The sequence below is a fragment of the Prosopis cineraria genome, unplaced genomic scaffold (assembly GCF_029017545.1).
Source record: "Prosopis cineraria cultivar Desert tree isolate PC_DT_omini unplaced genomic scaffold, ASM2901754v1 PC10, whole genome shotgun sequence".
In the NCBI taxonomy this organism is placed as follows: domain Eukaryota; kingdom Viridiplantae; phylum Streptophyta; class Magnoliopsida; order Fabales; family Fabaceae; genus Prosopis; species Prosopis cineraria.
In genome coordinates this window covers 7,659,307-7,681,858 of record NW_026555341.1, presented here as the reverse complement: position 1 = coordinate 7,681,858, position 22,552 = coordinate 7,659,307, and the positions used below count along the sequence as shown (strand labels likewise).

The following is a 22,552-nucleotide window of genomic DNA, read 5'->3' as shown; positions in this document are numbered from 1 at the left end:
TGATATTTATGAATCCTTAACATAATGTTCATGAATACACAATGCATTTGGTGAACATGATTTAACTTGAAATGAAATGTACAAGTAAGCAGAGGATGAACTGTTCAACCCTGGTTTTGATAATTACAAAATAAAAAGAAGCTTTGTGCGTTTCAGGCTTTCTTAATTAAAATAATTGGCTTAACATTAAAATTGATTAAGTGAGAACTTATACAAACAAAAGATATGCTCTCATGTTAGTTAAGTATTTAACTTAACTATAATCCTTTATGTTTAAAGTTGTCCTGCTGAAAAATATTTCAAAGGGTTGATAACACCGGTACTGGATGCTTTAACACAAGTGTTGCCTCTGTTATCTCCTCTATTCCATTGATTGTTAGTATATATGACACCAGTCCTACTTATTATAACACTTGTGTTACCCTTTTGTACTTACGCAACTGAGTCTCTCTTATTCAAATCTTTTTCCTTGCACTGGTATTATCTTTTTAACATCGGTCTTATTTCTCTTTTATCCTTGGTTATATTAACACCTGTGTTACGTAGTTAGCACTTATACTAAGTTTTGTTCAAATTTGTACGATACGTGTGCTAACATTTTAACACCGGTACTGTCCTTTCTTCTTTTCTTCAAAGAGATTTGATCAATATGTTACCTCGGTGTTATTTTCTTTTAACACTGATGCTAAATAATCTTTTTAGAAATATTATAATTCTTCTAAAAATATCAAGAATCTTCATCTTTTATGTATTAGAAACAATACCTATGTTACAATGACAACACCTATGCTAAAACTTTTCTTTTTTGTCAGTTCATGATTATAACACCGGTGTTAGATCATAGTAACACTGGTGCTTCTATGAAGCTTTGTGCTCTATTTTTTTATATCTCTTTCAAAAGTCTTCATAACTCATCTTTTAATCCTTCTTTTCATCTATAATCAATTGTGTTCACTCTATATCCTTATCAAATGATATATAAACATAATTATCTTCATGAAGTTCTTCTAACTACAAATATTTGTTCTAATTACTGAAGCTTTTCTTCTATTATATCAAAATGTATATGCTTGAATTACTTTTGTCATAAACATTTAATGTTTTTAGTTGTTATTGTACAAAAGAGGAAGTCTCTATCGTAAAGCATCGTATCATTAGCTAGACCACCAGAAAAGCTCGTATATCTAAGGAAACTCAAAGTTAAAAGGAAACAAATGACAAGCAACCTCCGATAAAAAAAATTATGAGTCTAACGGATCATTTATGGTTTTCAACTATAAATAAGATTCATTTATGAAACACGGAAGCAAGAGGAAAAAGCACGAATTGCAAGAACATTCTGCATTTATTAAGTATCAAAGTTTACTTGCCTTCTATGTATCATTTATTGATAAAGAGCGTCATTGATTATATATATACTCTTAAAGAGAGTTTAAAAATAGTAGTAGCTCATTCTTGAACTTACTCCATTTATCCATATTTTACATTTTCAAAACAAAAGAATTTAAGGTCCGGGACCTTAAGGGGATTTATTATTACCTTTGTAAGGGAGAGAATTTTAAACTTATTGAAAAGTCTATTTGTGTACTGTAACAACCAAGAGTCCGGATTGATCTTAGTAATATAATTAGAAATCTCAGGAGGATCCTGAGGGCTGGACGTAGACTCAAGTGGTAGGAGTCAAATCAGGATAAATTATTTGTGTCAAGCTCTATTCTTTTTACTCTCGTGATTGGTGATTTGGTTCCTTCATCTCACTTATTATTATTGCATTTCATTTAAATTTTTAATTAGCCTAATTTATCCCCTCTTGAGGCATTTACATGAATAAGATAATGTTTATTAATATACAACACGATATCAATAAATTCTCAACTTAGTAAATATATATAGACCTGTGACATTTTTATGATATAAAATTCGTAATGAATAACATACTTTTATTGAAACAACATATTTCAAGGTAATGTTTACAAGATATGTTGTACATTCATGAATATTATGTTGAGAATTTATAAATATTATATTATGTATAGATGGATATTTTATTGAGATAAGAATAAATTTTTCTTTTTATCTATAATAAAATTTGCAAAAAGAATCCTCAAACTTAATGTGCTTTTTCAGATTTTATTAAATTTTAAATATAAGTTTTTATGTTTCAAGGGCTAAATGAGATTGCCGCTGTATAAAATTCTCACTATATAAATAATTAAATATCCCATAGGTATGAGTACTTCCCGACCTCATGCATCGCATGAAAAGATAAATAATTTGAGAGTGAAAAGTAAAACCTGACGATTGCCGGTGTTCGATGCAAGGGAGATGTATAAGAGCTGTCCAGTAGTTGTCGTTGGCAAATTATTTCCCTGATTTGCAATCGGAGAAGAGGAAGGGCGTCGCGTGCTCGCTATTGCAGTATAAACTCGATCCTCTTCGATTCGACTCTCAAGGCTTCGACAAAATGAACGACGCAGGTGTCTCCAAGCAAATCCAGCAGATGGTGAGGTTTATCCGCCAGGAAGCTGAGGAGAAAGCCAACGAGATCGCTGTCACCGCTGAAGAAGTACCACTCTATTCTCTTTGATTTCTCCTTTTAACGATTTCGATCTTTTATGTTTTCTCCTTTGAACTACCAATTGTTGTACGTGTGCCCGCTTGTTTTATTTTAGATCACCATTGATTCGATGTTGAAGAGTTGTTCGGTATTTGTGCAGGAATTTAACATCGAGAAGTTGCAATTGGTTGAAGCTGAGAAAAAGAAGATCAGGCAAGAATACGAGCGCAAAGAGAAGCAAGTTGAAATTCGGAAAAAGATGTAACTTACTTTCTACCTCAGTGTACTTCGGTTTTTCCCCCTCTCCTTATATATTCTTGAATTCGAAATTTTACATCGTTTCGAGATTCAATTAATCTTAAACCGTTGCCACCTGGGGGTTATTAATTTAAGTCCAGGGTATTGCTCTACGGAGCTCCTGACCTCTAAAGAACTTAGATTTTTCACCATTAGGACCACTTTGAGATTAAAAGGGTGTCGATTGAGATTAATTGATGCATGGAACAATTTAATTGCAGTGAGTACTCTATGCAGCTAAATGCTTCTCGCATAAAAGTTCTTCAAGCGCAAGATGATGTGGTTAATTCCATGAAGGAAGCTGCAGCGAAGGAACTTTTGAATGTGAGTCATCACCACCATCACCATGTGTACAGACAGCTTCTGAAAGATCTGATTGTTCAGGTAAAAATTGTACACTTCCATGTTTGATCATCAGTGTAAATTGTTATTATTGTCGTTGTTGTTGTCGTCATCACCACCTCCACACCATGATACTGTGACAACGTATTATTTGTATACGTGTCAACATACCAGTGTGTATCATGAGACTATTTTTGCTTATATCTGTGAGACCACTGAACCCATGCCATCTTTAAAAATCACGCCATAGCAAATTCTGATGTTATTTCATTGGCAACTTACCATCTGTAAGCATGTGGACTTGGACTTTAAAGGAAGTATTGCCTGTTGCAGAGTTTGCTAAGACTGAAAGAGCCTTCTGTCCTTCTGCGATGTCGGAAAGAAGACCTACATTTGGTGGAGCATGTGCTGGATTCAGCTGCACAGGAGTATGCTGATAAAGCAAATGTTCATCCTCCAGACATAATTGTTGACAAACAAGTCTATCTTCCTCCGGCACCTAGCCATCACAATACTCATGAACCCTACTGGTAATGTTATGTCAAAGTTGAATCCCAAGTAATTTTTTTAGATTCAATTCTTATTTGGACATAAACTGTCCACTATGTGGGACTTTCATTGTTTTTATTGGGGTGGCAAGTTATAAAGTTGTCTAGCATTGTCCATTTGTCCTTGATTCTACTGTGTAACATCTTCTTTCCTCTTCGTTGTTATCTTTTGTTTCATTCAGGGCATATAGGAAAAGCATCATATTTAAAATATATGAAAGTAGCCAGCAATCTAGTGTTGTATTTGTTTGAGTGTGCTTCCTTTATTTTTCTTTCTTGTATACAGTGATCTAATTATATTTGCCATTGACCAGTTCTGGAGGTGTGGTTTTGGCATCTCGAGATGGGAAGATTGTGTGTGAAAATACCCTTGATGCTCGGCTGGATGTTGTGTTCCGTAAAAAGCTTCCAGAGGTAATTTTTTTATGTGAAATGTCAGCCTTTTGATTTATTTCAATTTGTTACTGCTAAGTGCTAACTAGCTCTATGTATGGGAATTAGTAGTGCTTGTTATCTTTGCCAAAGATGATGATACATTTTCAATTACGTTTTAGCTACCTGTATCATTTTAGAAAGGTAATTGTGTGAACATCTCATGTTTCTTCTTGTGTTAATAATCTGGCGAAATATTATTAGATGTGGATGCCGATGTTGAAATAATTACTTTGGGTTCATTATTTAAGAATGCAATGGTCAATTGAGACAGCAAACTTGAATGAGGGTGTGGGACGGTGGGACGGACTTTAGGATTGTTGTTTGCTCTTAAACAAGAAAAAGGGACTGAGTTCTTTCAACATTTGAACGAAGAAACGCAAAGCAGTAGTTGGTTCTCAAAACATTATAGCATTCATAATTCATTTTGGTATCTCTGGATGTGATTTTTTTTTCCCTCTTGAGGAATGCCATGCCGCCTCATTCGTCAATATGTTCAATTTGAGCACTTTATTTTACTAGATTTATCATCAACTCCAACATCTTCTGGTTGGTGGCTTAAATAGATGACATTCAGTTTCTTTCTCTGTCCTTTTGCCAATTGTTGATCTCTCCCACCTTAATAGAAAGGCCATTATTGTCTGACTTCCTTTGGCACTTTTTTTATATTTTGTTTGCATTTAGTTGATGTGGTGGTCTTCAAGCATTTAGTAACACTTGAATGTATTAGATGAAGTAGTTAACCTTGTCCATTGTGAAAGCCCTGATGAAGATTGCTTTTCTGTTTTGCAGATTCGCAAGGAGCTCTTTGGACAAGTTGCTTGAAGTCTTTGATTGTACTGTAGCTGCCCCTTTAATATTTATTTTGAACCAGAAGCATCTGTCGTGCCAATGCTCATGTATTCTTATGAGCATCATTGCCCCCTTAAATTACTTCATTTCGGTTGTCTTAGCTTTGTTCCTTTTGGTATGTGGTGGCAACTCATGAATTTCTTGGATTATTGGCAATAAATCTTTGGTTCAGCATATTGTTGCTTAAGCTTCTTTGGTGATGGTGTTGTAAAATCTGTTGAACTTAGCTTTAGTGAGGGCAATAATTATTCTTTTATGATGTAAGTTTGGTAATTTGAATGAAAAACTTATATGTGTAATGCATTTTCTAGATATCCATTCCTTTATTTATTATACCGGAACACTACCATGTTCCCTACATTTCACATGTTGCAATATTGCATGAATTTTCCATTGGGAACAATTGAGAGTAAAAACTTATAAGCGATGAGAAATAATCGAAAAAGTATATGAGCCAAGCTTTAATATGCCTAGTACATGCTGTGGCCATGCTCAGCCAGTAAATCCATTGAGTTCGAGTGATGACAACGGATGGAACTTGGGCTTGGGTGAGTTGGTGAGGATTCGGAAAAATGGGTGTACTATCCTAGCATTGTTTCTGTGTAGGATTAAGAAGTTGATGCTAAGTTGGTTAGTTTGGCAGTGGACCAAGAATTTGCAACAGAAACGGTTTTTTAAAAGTAGGCTGTGTGAAGAGAAGCTGTGGAATCAGTACCTTCAGGAATTAGTGCTGATCGTGCTTCTTCTTCTTTTTTATTGAAGTTACAAGTGGCAGCATGCAGTGTCAAATTCGCGATCAGGCACAAGCAAAGTTGATAGCCTGATCGAGCTTAATTGATACGGATGGGAGAGCAAAGGTTGGATTAGGTTCTCTGGGACGCCTTAGTGTGGTTACTGGTTAGTTGTTTATGTGGATAGTAGAACTGGTAATTCAATCAGATTAAGCGTATATAAATTGAGTTTAGAATATTTGAACATATAAAAAGCTCATATAACAAAAATTTGCTGTAACATCTTGACCTTTCAAGCTTATTCAAGCTATTATAAATATTTAAATTGTTAAATATTATTTTATTTTAATTTTTGTTCCTTTTAGTTGATTTCATTGTTAAAGTGAGACCAAACATTAAAAAAGTAAAAATGAAAACATATGAAATAACCTCTTCTATATTTTTCTTTAATATTTTCAAAAAATATTCAAAACAAATAGTTATTAAAACATTAAAACTTCATTTAGGAATGAAAAATGTACGAACTAGGAGTTTGGGAAAGGGTTTGTCAATGCTAATTGAAAGATAAGTTAAAATTTAATTTAATTTCATTAATAAGAAAATTGAATATTCAAGTTAAACATATTTGCTCAACGCTATTGAATGGATAGATTAGAATTTTAAAAAAGAAGCAAGGAATGTTTCTACCAAGCAAGTACCTTGGAACGTGCTTTTTGGTTATATATGTTGAGATATCTGATGTGAGCGCTATTAGCTCGTGTTTTCTACTGAGGATACGAAAGTTACAAGATCTGATCCAGCAACATTTTACATAGCTAAAGCAGAACTTAACTTATTTCATACTTCAAACAAGCTACGAGGAACAAATATAATTTTTTTGGAGAAGTGGTCCAAACCAAAACCAAGTGAAGTTCGCTTAGATATTGATGAATCTGTCAAAGATGAGATAGCCAAGTGTGGAGGGGTAATACAAGATAATTCTACTAATTGGGTTGCAGGTTTTAATGCTTGTATTGGCTCCTTTCCTGTTGTCATTACTAAACTTCTAGGAATCACATATGGATTACAACTATGCTGGATCAAAGGTTTTTATAAGGTTCGAGTTTTTATTGATTGTGTAAAAGCTCTCAATCTAGTCTACTCTATTGACTGTGAGTTACACCTGTACAAAGATATTATTGATCAAGCTCGATTGATGCTGCTTTGGAATTAGGAAGTTACGATTAATCTCATGTATAGAGAAGCAAACTTTTGTGCACATTTTTTAGCGACTAATGCTACCTCTAGTCTAGGGTGGAATTTCTTTGATCATTCCCCATCTTATTCTCTTAAGGTGATGGATGATGATAGGTTATGTTCTCTAGCTTTAGGCTAGGTTGCTTGCATTTTGATGCTTTGATTCATGTTCTAGTAAAAAAAATAAAGAGAGAAAAAAAAATTAAACTCTCAAACTTAGCTTTAAAATTTTTCAAGCTTATTCAGGCCAATCTATTAGGTTTAGTTTGAATTACTGGTTTTAAAGGATAGAAATTCATCTTAGAGTATTTGACTTCATATTATCATCAGGAATCCTTGCTTAGGTGAAAAACAACTATTATTAACTAAATATTAAGGTTTCATTTGGTTATTAAAAAGAAATGGAATATAATGGATTGAAAAGAATAAAGAAAAATGAACTAAATTACTATTCTCCTCTAACAAGTATAGTAAAACTCATTAATATATATTATAATCATCACTTCTTTTAAAAATCTCATGAATTATGGTACTTAATTTCATAAACTAAATTACCCTTTCTTTTTATAAATGTGTGTTAATTCTTTTTGATAATCTTATTTTTATCTTTATATTTTTAATTCATTTTATTTTATTTATTTTTAATAAGCAAATAGGACTTAAAATGTGTCTGCATACTTTCTCAGTTGCTCTCCTTTTATGTCGTTTCTTTAAAAGAAGAAGAAGAAGAAGAAGAACACGATGGAAGTTTACAGCTGCAAGAGCTGGTTTAATGCGATTGAGAAAGGTGATTGTAGTGGTGGGGCCCATTTGATCTTTAAATTTGTTTTTGAGGGTTTTTGAGGATTTGCTTCTGCCGGATATAATGGCCACGATGGCATGATCACACAAGGCCCATTGGCTTTGTGTTCTCTCTCTCTCTTTCTTTTGTATTTTTTTTTAAATTGCATATAAAGGCAAAAGCCTATTGATTGAAAAAGAAACTCCAGGATAAATTAACCCACACTTGGAAAGTCTGTACCTGAGACCATAGCTCATGATAACTAAATACTATGATGTTAGTTTTATAAGTAAATTTTATTGTTGATTTGAAAAGAGTGCATTGTATGCTAGCCCATCAGCATTTATTTCCTTAAACATGTGAATTGTGATCATTAGACACTTAGTATGTGTGTGTTTGATTTTTAATTTATTAAAAGTTTATTTGATAAAAATTAATTTAATAAAATTTAATTGTTATAATAAAATTTATATTTAAATATATATTTTTAAAAGTCAGTTTAATAAATTAAAAATTATTTAAATTAATGATGATTTGTTCTCATGAAGGAGGGTAAGTAGGATTTGTGGCCTCTCATGCTTTAAAATTTCTTTTACAAATGCATAAAATTTTGTTTATGAACAACATTGAAATTAATCTTAGGCTTAGTCCCTTATTTTTAGATAAAATTTCAGTTAATGATTATTGGATTCCTCCTTGAATCTTACGTAAGGATTTCACTATTATCTTCAGATTTCCAAAGGCTGGTGCAACCTACCTTGAATTTTGTCTTCTCTTTGAAGATTTTATTGCATCTTGCCCTTTTTATTCAAAAAAAAAAAAAAAAAACCTTTGAGAAGTCGCTGTTGAAATTCTGTCTCCTTGGTATTCATAAATTGAGAAACTTCCAGACTCTGGTTCTTTCAACAGTGGAGGATCAAAAGGGGAGTGAGAGATATATTCAACTAAACCATGTTTCAATGGAGTCTGCAATTGCATGTGGGTTTTCACTTTTGTTTGTTTGTTTGTTTGTTGTTATTTTTTTTTTTTAATCATTTTGGTGAATGGGTTTTCACTTTTTTGCTACCCCGCCCGAAGGGGCTCTTTAGTGATTGATCATTTGATGATCTTTGACCCATGTTATTCATTGGGGAATAAACAATAATAATACAAAAAAAAAGCTTTAATTTTATTACTTTTATTCTTATATCATATTTGAATCGTCTTTATAATCTCTCTAAATTTTTTTATACACAATCTCAAGTATTTATTTAATTGTTGTTTGGGTTTAATGGTATGAAATTACTAATTATAAATGGCATGAAAATAGATATAATATTCATTTAATGGTTATCATTAATAAGTATTGTGATCTTATTTTTAAAAGCATTCAATTGATGATAATGAATAACTTATTTATTTTAATTTCTCAATTAACAATATCACACCATAAAACCTAAACAATAATTAACTAAGTGATAGAGATTAAATATGGAGAGATATAGTGAGAGAAACATAGTCATATTTTAATATATTTAATTTTGTATGTTATATTTTTCATTGTTTTCATGGATGACATATCCAAATAAATATTTTTTTAATTTAAATTGTTTCTCCTTTTCTTCACACACACACATTTCAATTATAATATCAGCCAAAATTAAGAATAAAATTGATCAAAATTGCTTGCAGATTATATATTGCTTAATTTAATTTAAAAAAAGCCCAATACAAATTCACTTATTGATACAAAAGAAATTAAATCTAAACTTAATAATAACATAAAAGTGTATTATACATATGTATTTTTAGATTAATTTTTTTAGACTAAAATACATAAAACTCTTCTAAATTTTGACGTAGTTTCATATGACCTTTTCTATTATTCAATGTTTGAAATTAACCCTCTTAATCTTTCATTTTATTTTTTAAAATCCTACCATTAATTAACTATTATTGTATTCATATAATTATTGACATGTCATATTAATGCAATACACAGGGTATATGGCATGAAATTTTTTTATTATTTTTTAACACAACTTAAGGAGGGATAAAATTATAATTTTTATTTTCAACACACTTGACAATGCTCTTATTTTTTTTTTAGTTCAACAATATTATTATCATTGTTTATGGCTGATACAATTTAAGAAAAAAAATTATAATTTTGTTATTTTTATCAATTAAAATAGCATTTTATGTTAAACAAATGAAAAGAAAATTATTTAAAAGCTATTATTAATAAGAATTATATAAATAAAAATTTATCCTTTAATGCAAGAAAACTATGATATTTGCAAGTTTTTTTTAATAAAATTAATACAAATCATCAATGGCAAAAAAAAAATTATTCCAAAGCAAAACATACTTTTTGTTTGAATAATTACTGAAAACTTTATTCAAAGAAAAAAATAACAGCCACAAATGAATAAGAGTTTGAAAAAAAAAAAGGTAACAAAATTTATATGACTTTTATCAATGACATTTTTTAATTATGTTTCTTTTCATTTATTTAATATAAAAGGATATTTAAATTGATAAAAAAATAATAAAATTATAATTTTTATTTTAAATTATATTACTCATACACAATAAAAACAATATCACTCAACTCAAAAAATGACAGAATCGTGTGTTCAAAAAATTATAATTTTACCCATTCTTAAATTGTTTTAAAAAAATGATAATTTTTTTATGTCATGTGCTACATGTATTATATTAATATGGTATGACAATAACTATATTGATAAAATAATAGTTAACTAATGGTATGGAGTTTTAAAAAAAAATGAAAAGGTCTTATATAATTATTTTAAAATTTATGAGAGTTTCATGTATTTTTTGTTTTAATACATAGACATTAATCTTTTCCCGAAATCTCCCTCTCCCAAAACTTGAATCCTGGATCTGTCCTGTTCCAGGCTATTGATTATCCGGAGTTTACGGTGCTAGGCGACAATCAGGCATTCTTGCTATTAATCATTTGTTCATTTAGGTCAAAATACAGAGCGTATTCTTGATTTCCCGGAATGGCAAGGCAAACCAAGTTATGGCAGTTACATTACAAGAAGAAGAAAAAATATCAGCTCTCTGACGGGAAAACGTGAAAAACTATGGAAAATTGCATTCAAGAACTGGTTGAGTTCTAGTCACAGACGCTGAGGGCATTTTACTAGTGCCAACCCACCTACTCTGAAGAACCAAATCTTCATCGGCTTGTCTTTCCATGACCCTAATCTTCTTGGCCTTCAGAAGCCTCATCGATGAAACCCCCACATAATAAGTCACGGAAATCAAAACCATGAATCCCACCACAGAACCAATCATCCACACGTACCATCGTCGTCGCTTCTTCTCCAAGGGAACGACAATCGAGAAGTGACCTTCTTCTCTGGAGTGACACACGTTCTGGGACATCATCTCACTCAGATAAAATGTTCCATTCGCACTGAAAGCTACACATCTTGCCTTCGACTTCACGCCACCCATGAACGCATTATTCGGGAACTGAACAGATATAGGTTGCCCCGTGGTGCTAAGAGTCAGATTTCTGATGCGGAAATCTGACACATTAGAGGCATCAAAAGCCATGAAACCTACAACTGAAGTGACGAGCGAGTAACCTGGCAAAGTGTAGTAACGGGAAGACCAATTGCCCAAGTTCTGACACACGATGGCCAATCTTCTGACGTAGGGGATGGTGATGGTTCTTGGAGGGATTCGAAAATAGCTGAAATTAGCGCCTCTCTTCCAGAGTCTTCGGCTCCGAAGACGAACCACTGAAACATCCATGCCTGACAGATTCTGTGGAAGCATAGCATCGTAGAGAGCACCCGTATGAGGGCGGTGCTTGAGCACCGTTCTGTAAGCATATTCTTGAACAAAAGAGTTCAACGATTGCGTGGCGGAATCCTCCGAGCTGCGCGCAAAAGAACAGAAAAGTAAGGTGAAAACCAAGGAGATGAAGAAATCCCAGCTCATGCTGGATCCCATTAACGCATAAGCTAAAAGAAGAAAGTGGAGGAGTTGAATCAGCGGATCAAGATTGAGTTGATTTGTTGGGTATGTAAAAGGGCAGCAATGGAGGTGTGTGTGTTATGATTCCAATGATGCAAAGTTTCAACAAAGAAGGAAGGCATGCCGAGGTTGGGACCCAAGAGGAGGACTCAAAAGTCGCAATTGACTTAGGCATTGTGATGAGTGATGACTGGGGGGAGATGTCTCCTTTATCACTTGCTCGGCGTGTGAAAGTGAGAGAGAATCTCTCACGTTACGATGCGGCCGAGAAGCCACTTTGGTGATCCTAAGCGGGAAGAAATTCAGTAAATGGAGGAGATGATGGTGGTGATGATGAATCCAACTCGACGACTGAAAAAGAAGAGAGGACAAAGGCAGGAGAAGGGAGGACATGTAGGCCCGGCCCGTTCCATGAGCAACATCCGACCAGCCGAGCAAAGTGAAAAAGGCATGTGGAGACATCTTTACGCGCCCCCACGCCCCGGGAGGCTAGGGTTTCTCCCATTTTAATTTTTGGGGAGCTCATCACAACATGGAATGGGAAAGTGAAAGCCCAGTAGGCCCAGAAAGTGGGCAAGGCTATTGGGCTTAAACTTATGGATATTGTCAGCCCAATTACCATGATGAAAAGAAATAGATGACCTCAAAAAAAAAAAAAAACAGGGTGATCTGCAAACGAATATTTTTAAAATAAGTCAATTTTATATTTACAATCCATGCACATGTATCAATTTCAAGATAAGATCAGACATAAAATGTCTATTCTTAATTGAGATTTGAATTTTGGTTTATTGCGTTGTAGGAAGTAGCCCTTTGAATTAATCCTCTCGGGCCTCAGATCCAAATGCATATAGTTCAGATAATGGAATCAGTGTATAAATAATTTCGGCTTTATGCATTTCGCGGAGCTTAGAAAGGAAACCACGTGCTGGAATCAGACTCTCTGGATGCTGTTAATTCTATTATGAGAAACTTGGACTGCTCCCGTCATCATCATAGCCTTAAAGAAGAGATCCGAAGAATGATGGGTCGTTCTCGGGAAGTTACAGTAAGACAAAGTCTTCGAGCAGGGAATGCTGCGGCAGATCGTCTTGCCAAGGAAGCTCTTCATGAATGGCCTGGTTTTTATCAGCTTTGTTTACTTCTTCTGCTCTTGCTAGCTTACTCGTTGAGGATAGGAATAATTTGAGCAGCCTCTAGGCTGTTCCCTCGTCTTCGTTATCAAAAAAAGAAAGTAAATCACGTCATTCACACACACACATATTGATGGCCAAGTTATATTACTTTTAAATAAATATTTTTTGTGCACATCATATATGTACTCTCTTTAGTCCTTTTTATTTTTAATAGCCAATGGGTGGCCTGGGTAGAAGTTTTTGGCCTTTTTTATGAGACATATGAGATCTTTATTTCAACTTTTCTATATTCCCTTTATTTAATGTTGATTCATTAGTCTAAAATTCCATCATATGCATGTGGGTTTAAATAAAGGTAAAAATCGAAAACTTATTTAATTTCTAGATATTGCTGATAAATTTTAAGCATCTCCTCAATTTCAACAATAATATTAAAACTTAAAAGTATCTCATAAAAAAGATTGAATGCATTGGAGCAGCACACTTTTAGAAGTGTGTACGGTAAATAAATTATTCCACTAAAGGTGAAAAATCCCTTTTCTACAAAATCAATTAGTTTTCTGAATTAAGCAAAATTAGATTTTAACTGATTCAAATTAAAATGGGTGAATGAGATGAGCATTGAGGTTGATATTCATGATAATAAGTTTAAAATATTACTCTTATTCTTATTATTTATATAAGTCGAGAATGTGTTATTCCTCACTAATAATTTTTAGCCAAAATATATAGCTAATGCTATTAATACAAGCCAAGCCACGGGTTACAGGTTGGCTTGCTATGGGTTAGAAGTTGTGCAGTGTGGATTGACATAACCCACATTTTAGTGGGTTGCATTTCTACTTTATGAGTTACAGGTTGGTAAGCTAACTTGTGAATTAAATATTTTTTTACATTTTTTTCATTTTTAAAAATTTTAAATCTATCTCTTTTTATTTTTTTTATTGTAAAAAAATTATATTTTACTCCTAAAACTAATTGCTCAAATAATAATAAAACTCCTTTTAAATCATTAAAAAATATGTTATAAATTTAAAATACATTAATACAATTCAAAATAAATATTTACTCCATCACGAACAAACATTATGCCTATCAGCTATATTTTAATTTGTTTCATTATTCACTCAACTGTGAAGTGTCATCTAATAATTTTGATAACTATGATCATAAACATGATAAAATCTTAATTATTATCATGTATAAGATGTCCGTGTTTTATGTAACACTATAAAATTCCTCAAATATGTGAGGATGTAAAACATTTTATTTTTACATGTACTATACATTAAAGCCTCTCTTCTTTTGATGCAGGGTTACTAGGTTGTGTACTTGTATTATTAAAATTAAAGGAAAACATATATTTTATCTGATCTTATTTATAAATTATTTTTAGTATGTTTTATTAAAATTAAAAAACATTTTAAATTTTATTAACTTTATCTTAAAATTTAATAAATTTTTACCTTTATCCCTAATAAATATTTTTAAATCTTATTATTGGTATATATTTTTATTTAAAGCACTTAATGGAGGAACAATTGTAAAAAGGAACATTAAAAATTGACAAGTGTCTTATAAATAAGACTAAATTTTTCCTTCTCTCTCTACCCTGAAAATAAGATCAAATGAGTAATTAACTGGGAAAAACTTATAAAATTAGCCTTATATATTTTGTATGTTTGTTTTCAATTAAATCAAGATATATGAATTTTTTTATAAATTATTTATTGCATAATAAATTCTTATTATTAATTTTATTAATATAATAAGATCCATTGGTCATGATTTAATTGGCTACAAGTATATAAAGTTAAGTCATATATCTTACTCTGAGTAATATGCATCAAATAACATTAGTTATTTATATCAAACATGTTCATATTGTCGAAGAGTGAAGTTGATTGATGAATGTGAATGAGAAGGTGATGGTAAGGGTTTTGTGTAGAGTCATAACATTTTTTTTTTAAAAAAAATAAGTAAGTTAACTTGCCAACTTATAAGTTAGTCCATGGTGGGCTCAAGTTATGTGACAAGTTAAATTTAACTTACATATAAATGAATTTATTTTTGCCAACCCACCTCTCCATTGTTCGGTGCATGTTAGGTTTGCGAGTTCAACCCATATCATGAGTTCTAGATATAACATCTCTTGAACTTTGAACCACACACATATAACATTCCTCATCTTCAAAAGAAATATAAAAATCACATCCTTAACTTTTAAATTTTGACCACAAACCCCTTATTGTTAAAATCTCTGTTAAATTTATCAAAATACATGCTCTAAACTAATTTGTGCTTGGGCAATTTTGTAATTTTAATGATAGCAATCCCTAATTCCTCTGGCCCTTAATTGCGTCCTCTTGCTTTCTTCGTCCCTGGGAGTCCTTTTCTTTCAGTGATGGCTGTTTCATGGGTAGGTTTCTCTCTTTAGCTTTTTTTTTTCGACTGTAAATTTGAACCATTTAAATTACATTTATATTTTTAAAAATTTTTAAATTCAATTTAACAGCTTAGATCTGCACTGTTTTTTCTTTTGCTCTCCTTTGAGAGGAGAAAATTCAACTCCTTGCTTCATAAACTCCATTTTGTGCAAGAACCGAATCGTTATGACCAATGAGAGGAGATCGACGGATGCAATAAATTATAAATAAGAAGAAATATGATCAAAATTCCATAATATAATCATAAAGATATTTTATATCGATTTTTTTTATATCTTCACAAAAAAACCAAGGTTTTAAAAACCGGATCGGTCATTGAACCGGACGAGGCACTGGTTCACGGTTCATTGGTCGAACCGTGGTCGAACCGGGGTCGAACCGGTTGATATTAAATTAATATATTTTTAATTTATATATCATAATTAAATAAAAAATACATTTAAATATGCATTTTTTCAAAAATATATTATAGATGCTTGATAATATAATTTTTTTATTGATAAATACATAATTAATATTAATTATAACTGAAGCTTTTCATTTAAATATCAAGAAAGATGTAATTTAATTTTAATTTTAATTTATTTTTTTTATTTTTTTATTTTTTCCGGTTCTTTCATGAGAACCGGTCCGGTTTTTGTCCGGTTTTACCAGTTTTTGACCGGTTTAACCGGTTGTTGATTGGTTCTCTGCTGACTGGTTTTTAAGAGTCGACCGAACCGGACCAGGAGCCGGTTCTCGGTTCAACCGGTTGAACCGGCCGGTTCGGTCTGGTTTTTAAAACCCTGTAAAAAACATACGATATGAAAGCCAAGAGGAAAGGGAGACATTTAGCTGTGGTTGCCGGTTGGACCTTGACATTTTTATGAGTTGTCAGGTACAATCAAGATTGGTTTTTGACATTAGCTCATCTTATATAAATGATCCTAAGAAATTATTAATGTTTTCCAACAAAGAAGATGATCAAATGTTTAAGGAAACAATTCCAAGATTTGAAAAAAAAAAGAAGATAAGAAGTCGAATAACAAAATGAAAAAGATGACCAGAAGTAGAATGAAATATTACAAATAGAGAAGACTTACAACTTGAGAGATACGGAGAAGGAACACAAGACAAGGGAATGTAATGAATAGAATAGAATCACAAAATTGTCCCTTAGAAAATTAATATAAATTAATAAAAGACAACAACTAATATGTCACTTATTAAATAATTTTAAATAGTCTGACGTGGCATGCACTTGGTTAAATTTAATGGTCATTTTAACTGCAAGGGCTTGATGGTTAAATTTTGCAATTTAAGGGTCCGATTTTTATATTTTTGAAGATAATAGAAGTTATATGTATTTTAACTTTATTTTTAAATCTGGGCGAGAAAGAAAATTGCCAGATCTGCTGATCGATGAAGACATGGGGAATTATTCGGCTCATTAAAAAGTTAAATTCTGACTTGACAATGAACAAGACAAAGGGAATAAGATCATGTTCGCGTGACTCCTGAGCCCCTTGTCCTAACTTGCTGATTCTTTCAATATTGAATAATTTGAGAGAGAGAGAGCGATGCCTTGCGTGAGGGTTCTGGACTTGAAACGACGAGAGATGCCAGTGAGAGTTATTCTCTCTTTTATGCTCTTTTTATTTATACTGACTATTAAATTAAAACTCATCCAGCTTCGTGAAGTCATATCAATAAAAGTACACCCAATGGAATCTGTAAAAACGATTCTCTCACTTCCCAATTATTCCAAGCATTGAATACATATCTACACATATGTATAGAAGTAACGAGGAAGAGGACAGCATATTAGGCCATATATATAGTTTATGTATATACCTTATCCTCGAAAAAAAAGGAGAGATTATGACTTCCTTCAAAGTTAACCTCTTAACCTTGCATTTGCGAACAATCGTTCTCGACATGGTTGTTTAAGAGAGAAACTAATACAGTAGTACCACTATCAGCCAAATTTTATAAATTAAACATTGATATTATATACTGCAAATGGTGTAATTTCCTGTATTTCTTTTTTGGTGAAATGTTTCATATACTATATTTATATGTTATAGGTTGAATATTGATTATACATGACTTGTTGGTGATAAAAAGTTTCTCCCAAGAGTGTCTAAATAAATTTGAAAATCAAACCCATTTTATGCAGTTCAAAATAATGTTTCAAGTGCGAACTGTACATATATATCTATATCTATACATTTGTGACTTAAAATAATCCCGTTTACCATTTATCTAGTTCAGGCAAGTTATTAGTATATCTTCATCAAGGTGTATAAAGTGCCTGAAACTGAGATATCATTCCCTTGAACAGGCTAGAGGAGCATCCACATAATACATGTAACAGAAACACAAACTCATACACAGAGGCCAAGGCGCAAAGTCATGTCAGGGCTCTAGCACGATCTATCCAATTGGATGTATATAAAATTGAAAGAAGTAAAAAATGGCGCCATTATGGCCTAGCATTGATTCTCGTTTTGCTATGCTCCGTCTCCACATGGTCATCTCATGTTGCAGACACGAATCTCCGGCTCAGTATTTGTATCTCATATCCTTTTTTCATTTTAGGGTTGTACTTTTCTTACTCGTTATGGCCCATCCATTCCAATCAGGAGGTATATATCCAAAAATTTTATATTTAGAGCAGAAGATCGTGGCACTGAATGTATAAGAATTGAGGAGATAAGGGTGAAGCGGTTAGAAAAGGCGGAGAATAATTAACACCAATTAAAATGAGTCTGTAGAGGGTATATTTAGAGAAATATTCTTTTATGTTACTCTCTCTAAAGCTGAAGTGATTAATTAGAGATACCCATAAGAAAAAAAGTGTGTTTGGGACTAAGGGAATTAATAACATTCAGAATGCATGGCAAAGGCAAAAGCCGGAGACATGAGTCCAAAACATGAGACCTCTGCTCCCACTTCCTCTTTTGCCATCCTGCTCTTTTCCTTGAGGTGACCTCCCATCTCTCTTGTCACACATCGAATCTTTTGTCATCATTCATTCATTGGAATGTTTTATGCCCATATTCTCTTTCAAAAAGGGTAAAACGTTATACGTTATAATTCAAATGAATAAGGAAAAATTTTAGCTAGGGAGTCCTGATCAAAATATTAAAAACAAAAACTCTAAAATTTTTAAAATTTCATTGTACGAATTGGTTACTGAATTGAAATTAAATTTATGATGAAAATGATAAAATTACCCTCATTTAATTGAACAACATATTGTAGATAAGAGGACTTGTTCGTTTTCATACTGTATGTTATTCATTAACTTATAGAATATTATTAATTACCCAACATCACTTGTTTACAACCCTAATTTTACCTGATTTCATTTCAAGTATTTATTTCATGATAAAATGACTTATTTGTTATTATGTTGTATGCTGTTTATTTACTTATAAAATATTATTTGTTTCCCTGCTTCACTTGTTTATGGCCCTTGAAATAAAATCAAGTGAAAATAAAACTAAAAACAAGTGGAGTAAAAAAATGAATAACATTTTGTAAGTAAATGAATAACATATAATATGATAATGAATAAGTCATCTTATCTACGGTATGTTATTCATTTTAATGAGTATTATTTTATCATTTCCATTATAAATTTAATTTCAATTCAATACCCGATATTTACGATGAAATTTTAAAAATTTTGATGTTCTCTTTTTCATTATGTTTGAACAAGGATCCTCATTGAAATTTTTTCAATTAATAATTTCCATCTGTCAAAGAATAAATTATACATTGATATTGAGTTTCACGTTTGGCTAGTACTTTTTAAAGTTCATGCCTCGACGACAATGCATCAAACTAGTTTTCTGTTGCGTATATTGGGCTCCAGAGCGAAGCACATTTGTGATATATAATTAAAATATACTCACTCAAAAATTTGAATGTTCCCATCAAACTTTTGACACACTACAAAGACAGAAAGGCTATTGTACGTCATGTCAAAATAGGTTTATACCAGTCTAAAGCGTTGTCATTCACCAGCTGGTAAACTGAAATTCTAATAACATTAGGCTTTCTCTTGGAATCTCTAGGGTTTCAAATGTCTTTTCATTCGTTTTCTCTTATTGATAAAATCTGAAATTTATAATATAGGGAGACATATATATGGTACATTTACAGAAGAAGCACATATGCCTCTTGTGAGCCATTTGTTTTTAGCCAAAAGGAGATTAATTAATCTTGTTAAGCAAAAGTTGGCTAAAAACATCGAATAGTTGAAAGAATCCTCTTCTTTCCCACTATAGACGGCAGAAGTATAAGGTAATGACATATCACATATATAATAGCTACAGTCTGCAGAGACTGAGAATATATAGCACACGCTAATAAAGAAAGCAGGCACGCCATGTCGATCACCATACAAGTGCATGTCTGTTATAAGCTGAAGTGTATATATTTCTTAAAAAGAAAGAAGACTATATGTCGATCACATCACTGGTCTTCTTCTGTTCTCCTGACTTCGATATATTAGATATTAAATACTCAAAGTCGCCATACGTGGATGCTAATATTTGTCATCGTTACAAAAAATAACTGGCCAAGTCTAGTGTTCCAGCAAGCTGATGAGAGATAAGTGAAATATGAAATAATAAATAACCTTATCTCCTTTATCTTTTTATAACAGAAAATTGATCAATCAGAGTCACTTGTGTATTGTTTAATCTGCTTATTTGAAACGTTGAGCTGATTACTCGTCTCCTTCGGCCTTATATAAAGCCCATCCTTCCATGGAAGGCTCATAATTCATCGAGGCTAGCTGTGTAGTGCACTGAAAGAGGGTAAGAGAGCTTCCTTCGGTCCACTCATGGGTAGCTTTAGGGTTTAATTGGCTGCCGACTCATTCATCCAAATACTGAGTCAACCAAACGAAGACACTCTTTTGCTCAGTAAATGAGTGAATGATGCGGGAGACGATTTGAATCTTAAGCTTCCAGCGCTTGGACTGAAGGGAGCTCCCTTCTTCTATCTTTTGTTTTTATTATTCCTCTAAGTTTCTAACCCCCTCTCCTTTTTTTTTTTATATCTCTTTCATATATATGCATCTTCACTTCCTCTGTTGTTTTTCTGTTTGCACTTTCCTGGTTAAGTGTGTGAATATATGCATTCCTGCAGCTAAACTTTCATCTATATACACATATAGAAAAAGGCATGACATGCTCCACGAGTTAATCAGTTTTCTTATGTTCGGGTTTCGTCAAGTTTTGGGCCAGGAAAACCTTTTGTAAATGTTCTTGTTTGCTGTCGAAACATGATTAGGTTAAGGTTTGCTGGTTGAAGCATTGATTTGTTCTGCGAAGCGCATCGTTATGATGCCCTGTGGACGAGAGATCTGGTAATAATCTGTTTTCAACCATTCTATCATTTTCTTGGCTAGCTAGTAGGTTTTTATTTTATAAATTTGATTGCCTGAAGCTTATATGTTTGTGCTCTTAATTTGTTGCTTCTCTTGATTTCAAGTTCTTCAAACTGTAGGCAACGTCTTGCCCTTAGCCCTTATGCATGTGCCGTGGAGGATGCAATAATAATTAGCGACATGTACATCTCTCGCAACTCGCATTTGGTTCCGCTAACTCAGCCAGAAAAGAAAGATGACGACGATCGGATCAATATCTTCACCACCTCAACAATTATGATGTGTGATAAAATATAACCGACCATGTAACTAAAGAAAACAATATATGGCCAGTGGCCTTGTGCGACAGCGGCACTACTGCCCACCTGCTATTTGCAAAACGTGGGTTCGAGCGAAAGGAGTATGTGTTTCCTTCCATGGGAAAGGAGTTGGCAAAACAAAAGAAAGAAAGAAAGAAAGAAAACAATATATGATGTTGTTTTCACTTTTTTGTTGAAAGAGGTTGTTTTCAGTTTTCACTTTATTTTCTAGTATTTTAAAAAATGTAGCTGCCTTTTTTGGTTTGAATTATTTTTCCTAAAGAATAAATTAAAGAAAGAGAAGGCGACTGCTAAGAAAAATGTTGGATCAAAATTCAAAATCTAAGAGCTCTATAATTGGCATGTCTTTTTCATTTATAGGCGCTCTTACTTTATTGGGATTTGTAAATTTTCGTTTGCTATGCTAATCATTCTATTAGTATAGTGGCCTCGAGGCTGTTCAATTCAAATAATGCTGATCAAACGGGCCAAAGATTTGATCATGAATTTTGCTTTAATTGCTCGGTTATTGATAATGGAGTTTTAAAATGCCTAGTGTTTGATTACCCTTTATTCACTGGGTCCATATGTTCCAATCCATTTGGAAAAAGAGTGATACTTTTCAGTGACGTGGTTCTCTGGAGGATCCATTTGGAAAAGGTGTTGCGCTCATAGATAATAACCATGTGTCAAACTGTCACTCCAGAGAAATGAAACTAATTAGAAGAGCTAAGGTTGCTTCCCCTCCTGGAGGAGGATTAGAGAAATATAGTATGTGCTAAGCCTCGCAGATGATCGCATGTGAGGTGACAACAGCTAGATTATATCTTTTAATCCCAAAAAACTAGCAAGATTGTTTCCTTTAATTTTTCTGGTAGTGGGGAACAAATGGAATCGAGACAAATTGTAATTATAATTATATAATTCATATTGTTTTTCCCACATATCTTGCTTTATGTGCGAGTACGCCGCACTAATTCATATCTTGCTTAACATATATATGCCTCTGCACAATGGACCCATTGGCGAATGCCATTTTACGTATAATTATATTTAGCAAATCATAAACTCTGTCCCATTTAGATTGTATCCAATTTAATAACCATAGAATAATCAAATTGATTTAATTTGCTTGCGATGATCGTTTGGAAAATCTATTGTTTTGTACTCATTCTATCTAAAAGCGCAGATTGATGGTTTTCAAACGTTAAACCAATGTTTTGTGAAATGGCTGTAGATCATGTGCTGTCAAAGATGATCAATAAGGATACAGGCTTAGCAGAAGACTTTAGAAGTTTCTAAATAGCAGGCATTAATAATGCGTTCTATGAGGATTAATTAGAATTGATTATTGTACTACTTGATATGAGGTGATTAATTAATATGGAACAAATCTTGCATTGGATTGAGCCAGGTGTTGGGGATTGAGACTTGCGCTGATTCTTCAATTACCTTTCCTATGGAGCATATTAAAAATTCAAGCCACTCCTCTATTATCCGTGACAGAAT

At 32.6% G+C, this 22,552-nt stretch overlaps 2 protein-coding genes and 1 long non-coding RNA gene across 3 annotated transcripts; 2 read left to right on the top strand and 1 right to left on the bottom strand.

The window, feature by feature from the left end:
• Positions 1-2,246: 2,246 nt before the first annotated feature.
• LOC129322662 (V-type proton ATPase subunit E) lies at positions 2,247-5,340 on the top strand. The gene is made up of 6 exons (XM_054968982.1): positions 2,247-2,566; positions 2,718-2,818; positions 3,076-3,238; positions 3,530-3,726; positions 4,059-4,158; positions 4,969-5,340. The coding sequence occupies exons 1-6, from the start codon at positions 2,465-2,467 to the stop codon at positions 4,999-5,001; spliced, it is 696 nt and encodes a 231-aa protein (XP_054824957.1). The 5' UTR covers positions 2,247-2,464; the 3' UTR covers positions 5,002-5,340.
• Positions 5,341-10,724: 5,384 nt separating this feature from the next.
• On the bottom strand, positions 10,725-12,198 carry LOC129284347 (uncharacterized). The gene has a single exon (XM_054919796.1). The coding sequence runs from the start codon at positions 11,749-11,751 to the stop codon at positions 10,870-10,872; it is 882 nt and encodes a 293-aa protein (XP_054775771.1). The 5' UTR covers positions 11,752-12,198; the 3' UTR covers positions 10,725-10,869.
• Positions 12,199-20,165: 7,967 nt separating this feature from the next.
• On the top strand, positions 20,166-21,389 carry LOC129284661 (uncharacterized). Its single transcript, XR_008586910.1, has 2 exons — positions 20,166-20,723; positions 20,864-21,389. It is a non-coding gene; the product is annotated as an uncharacterized LOC129284661 (long non-coding RNA).
• The last annotated feature ends 1,163 nt before the right edge of the window (positions 21,390-22,552 follow it).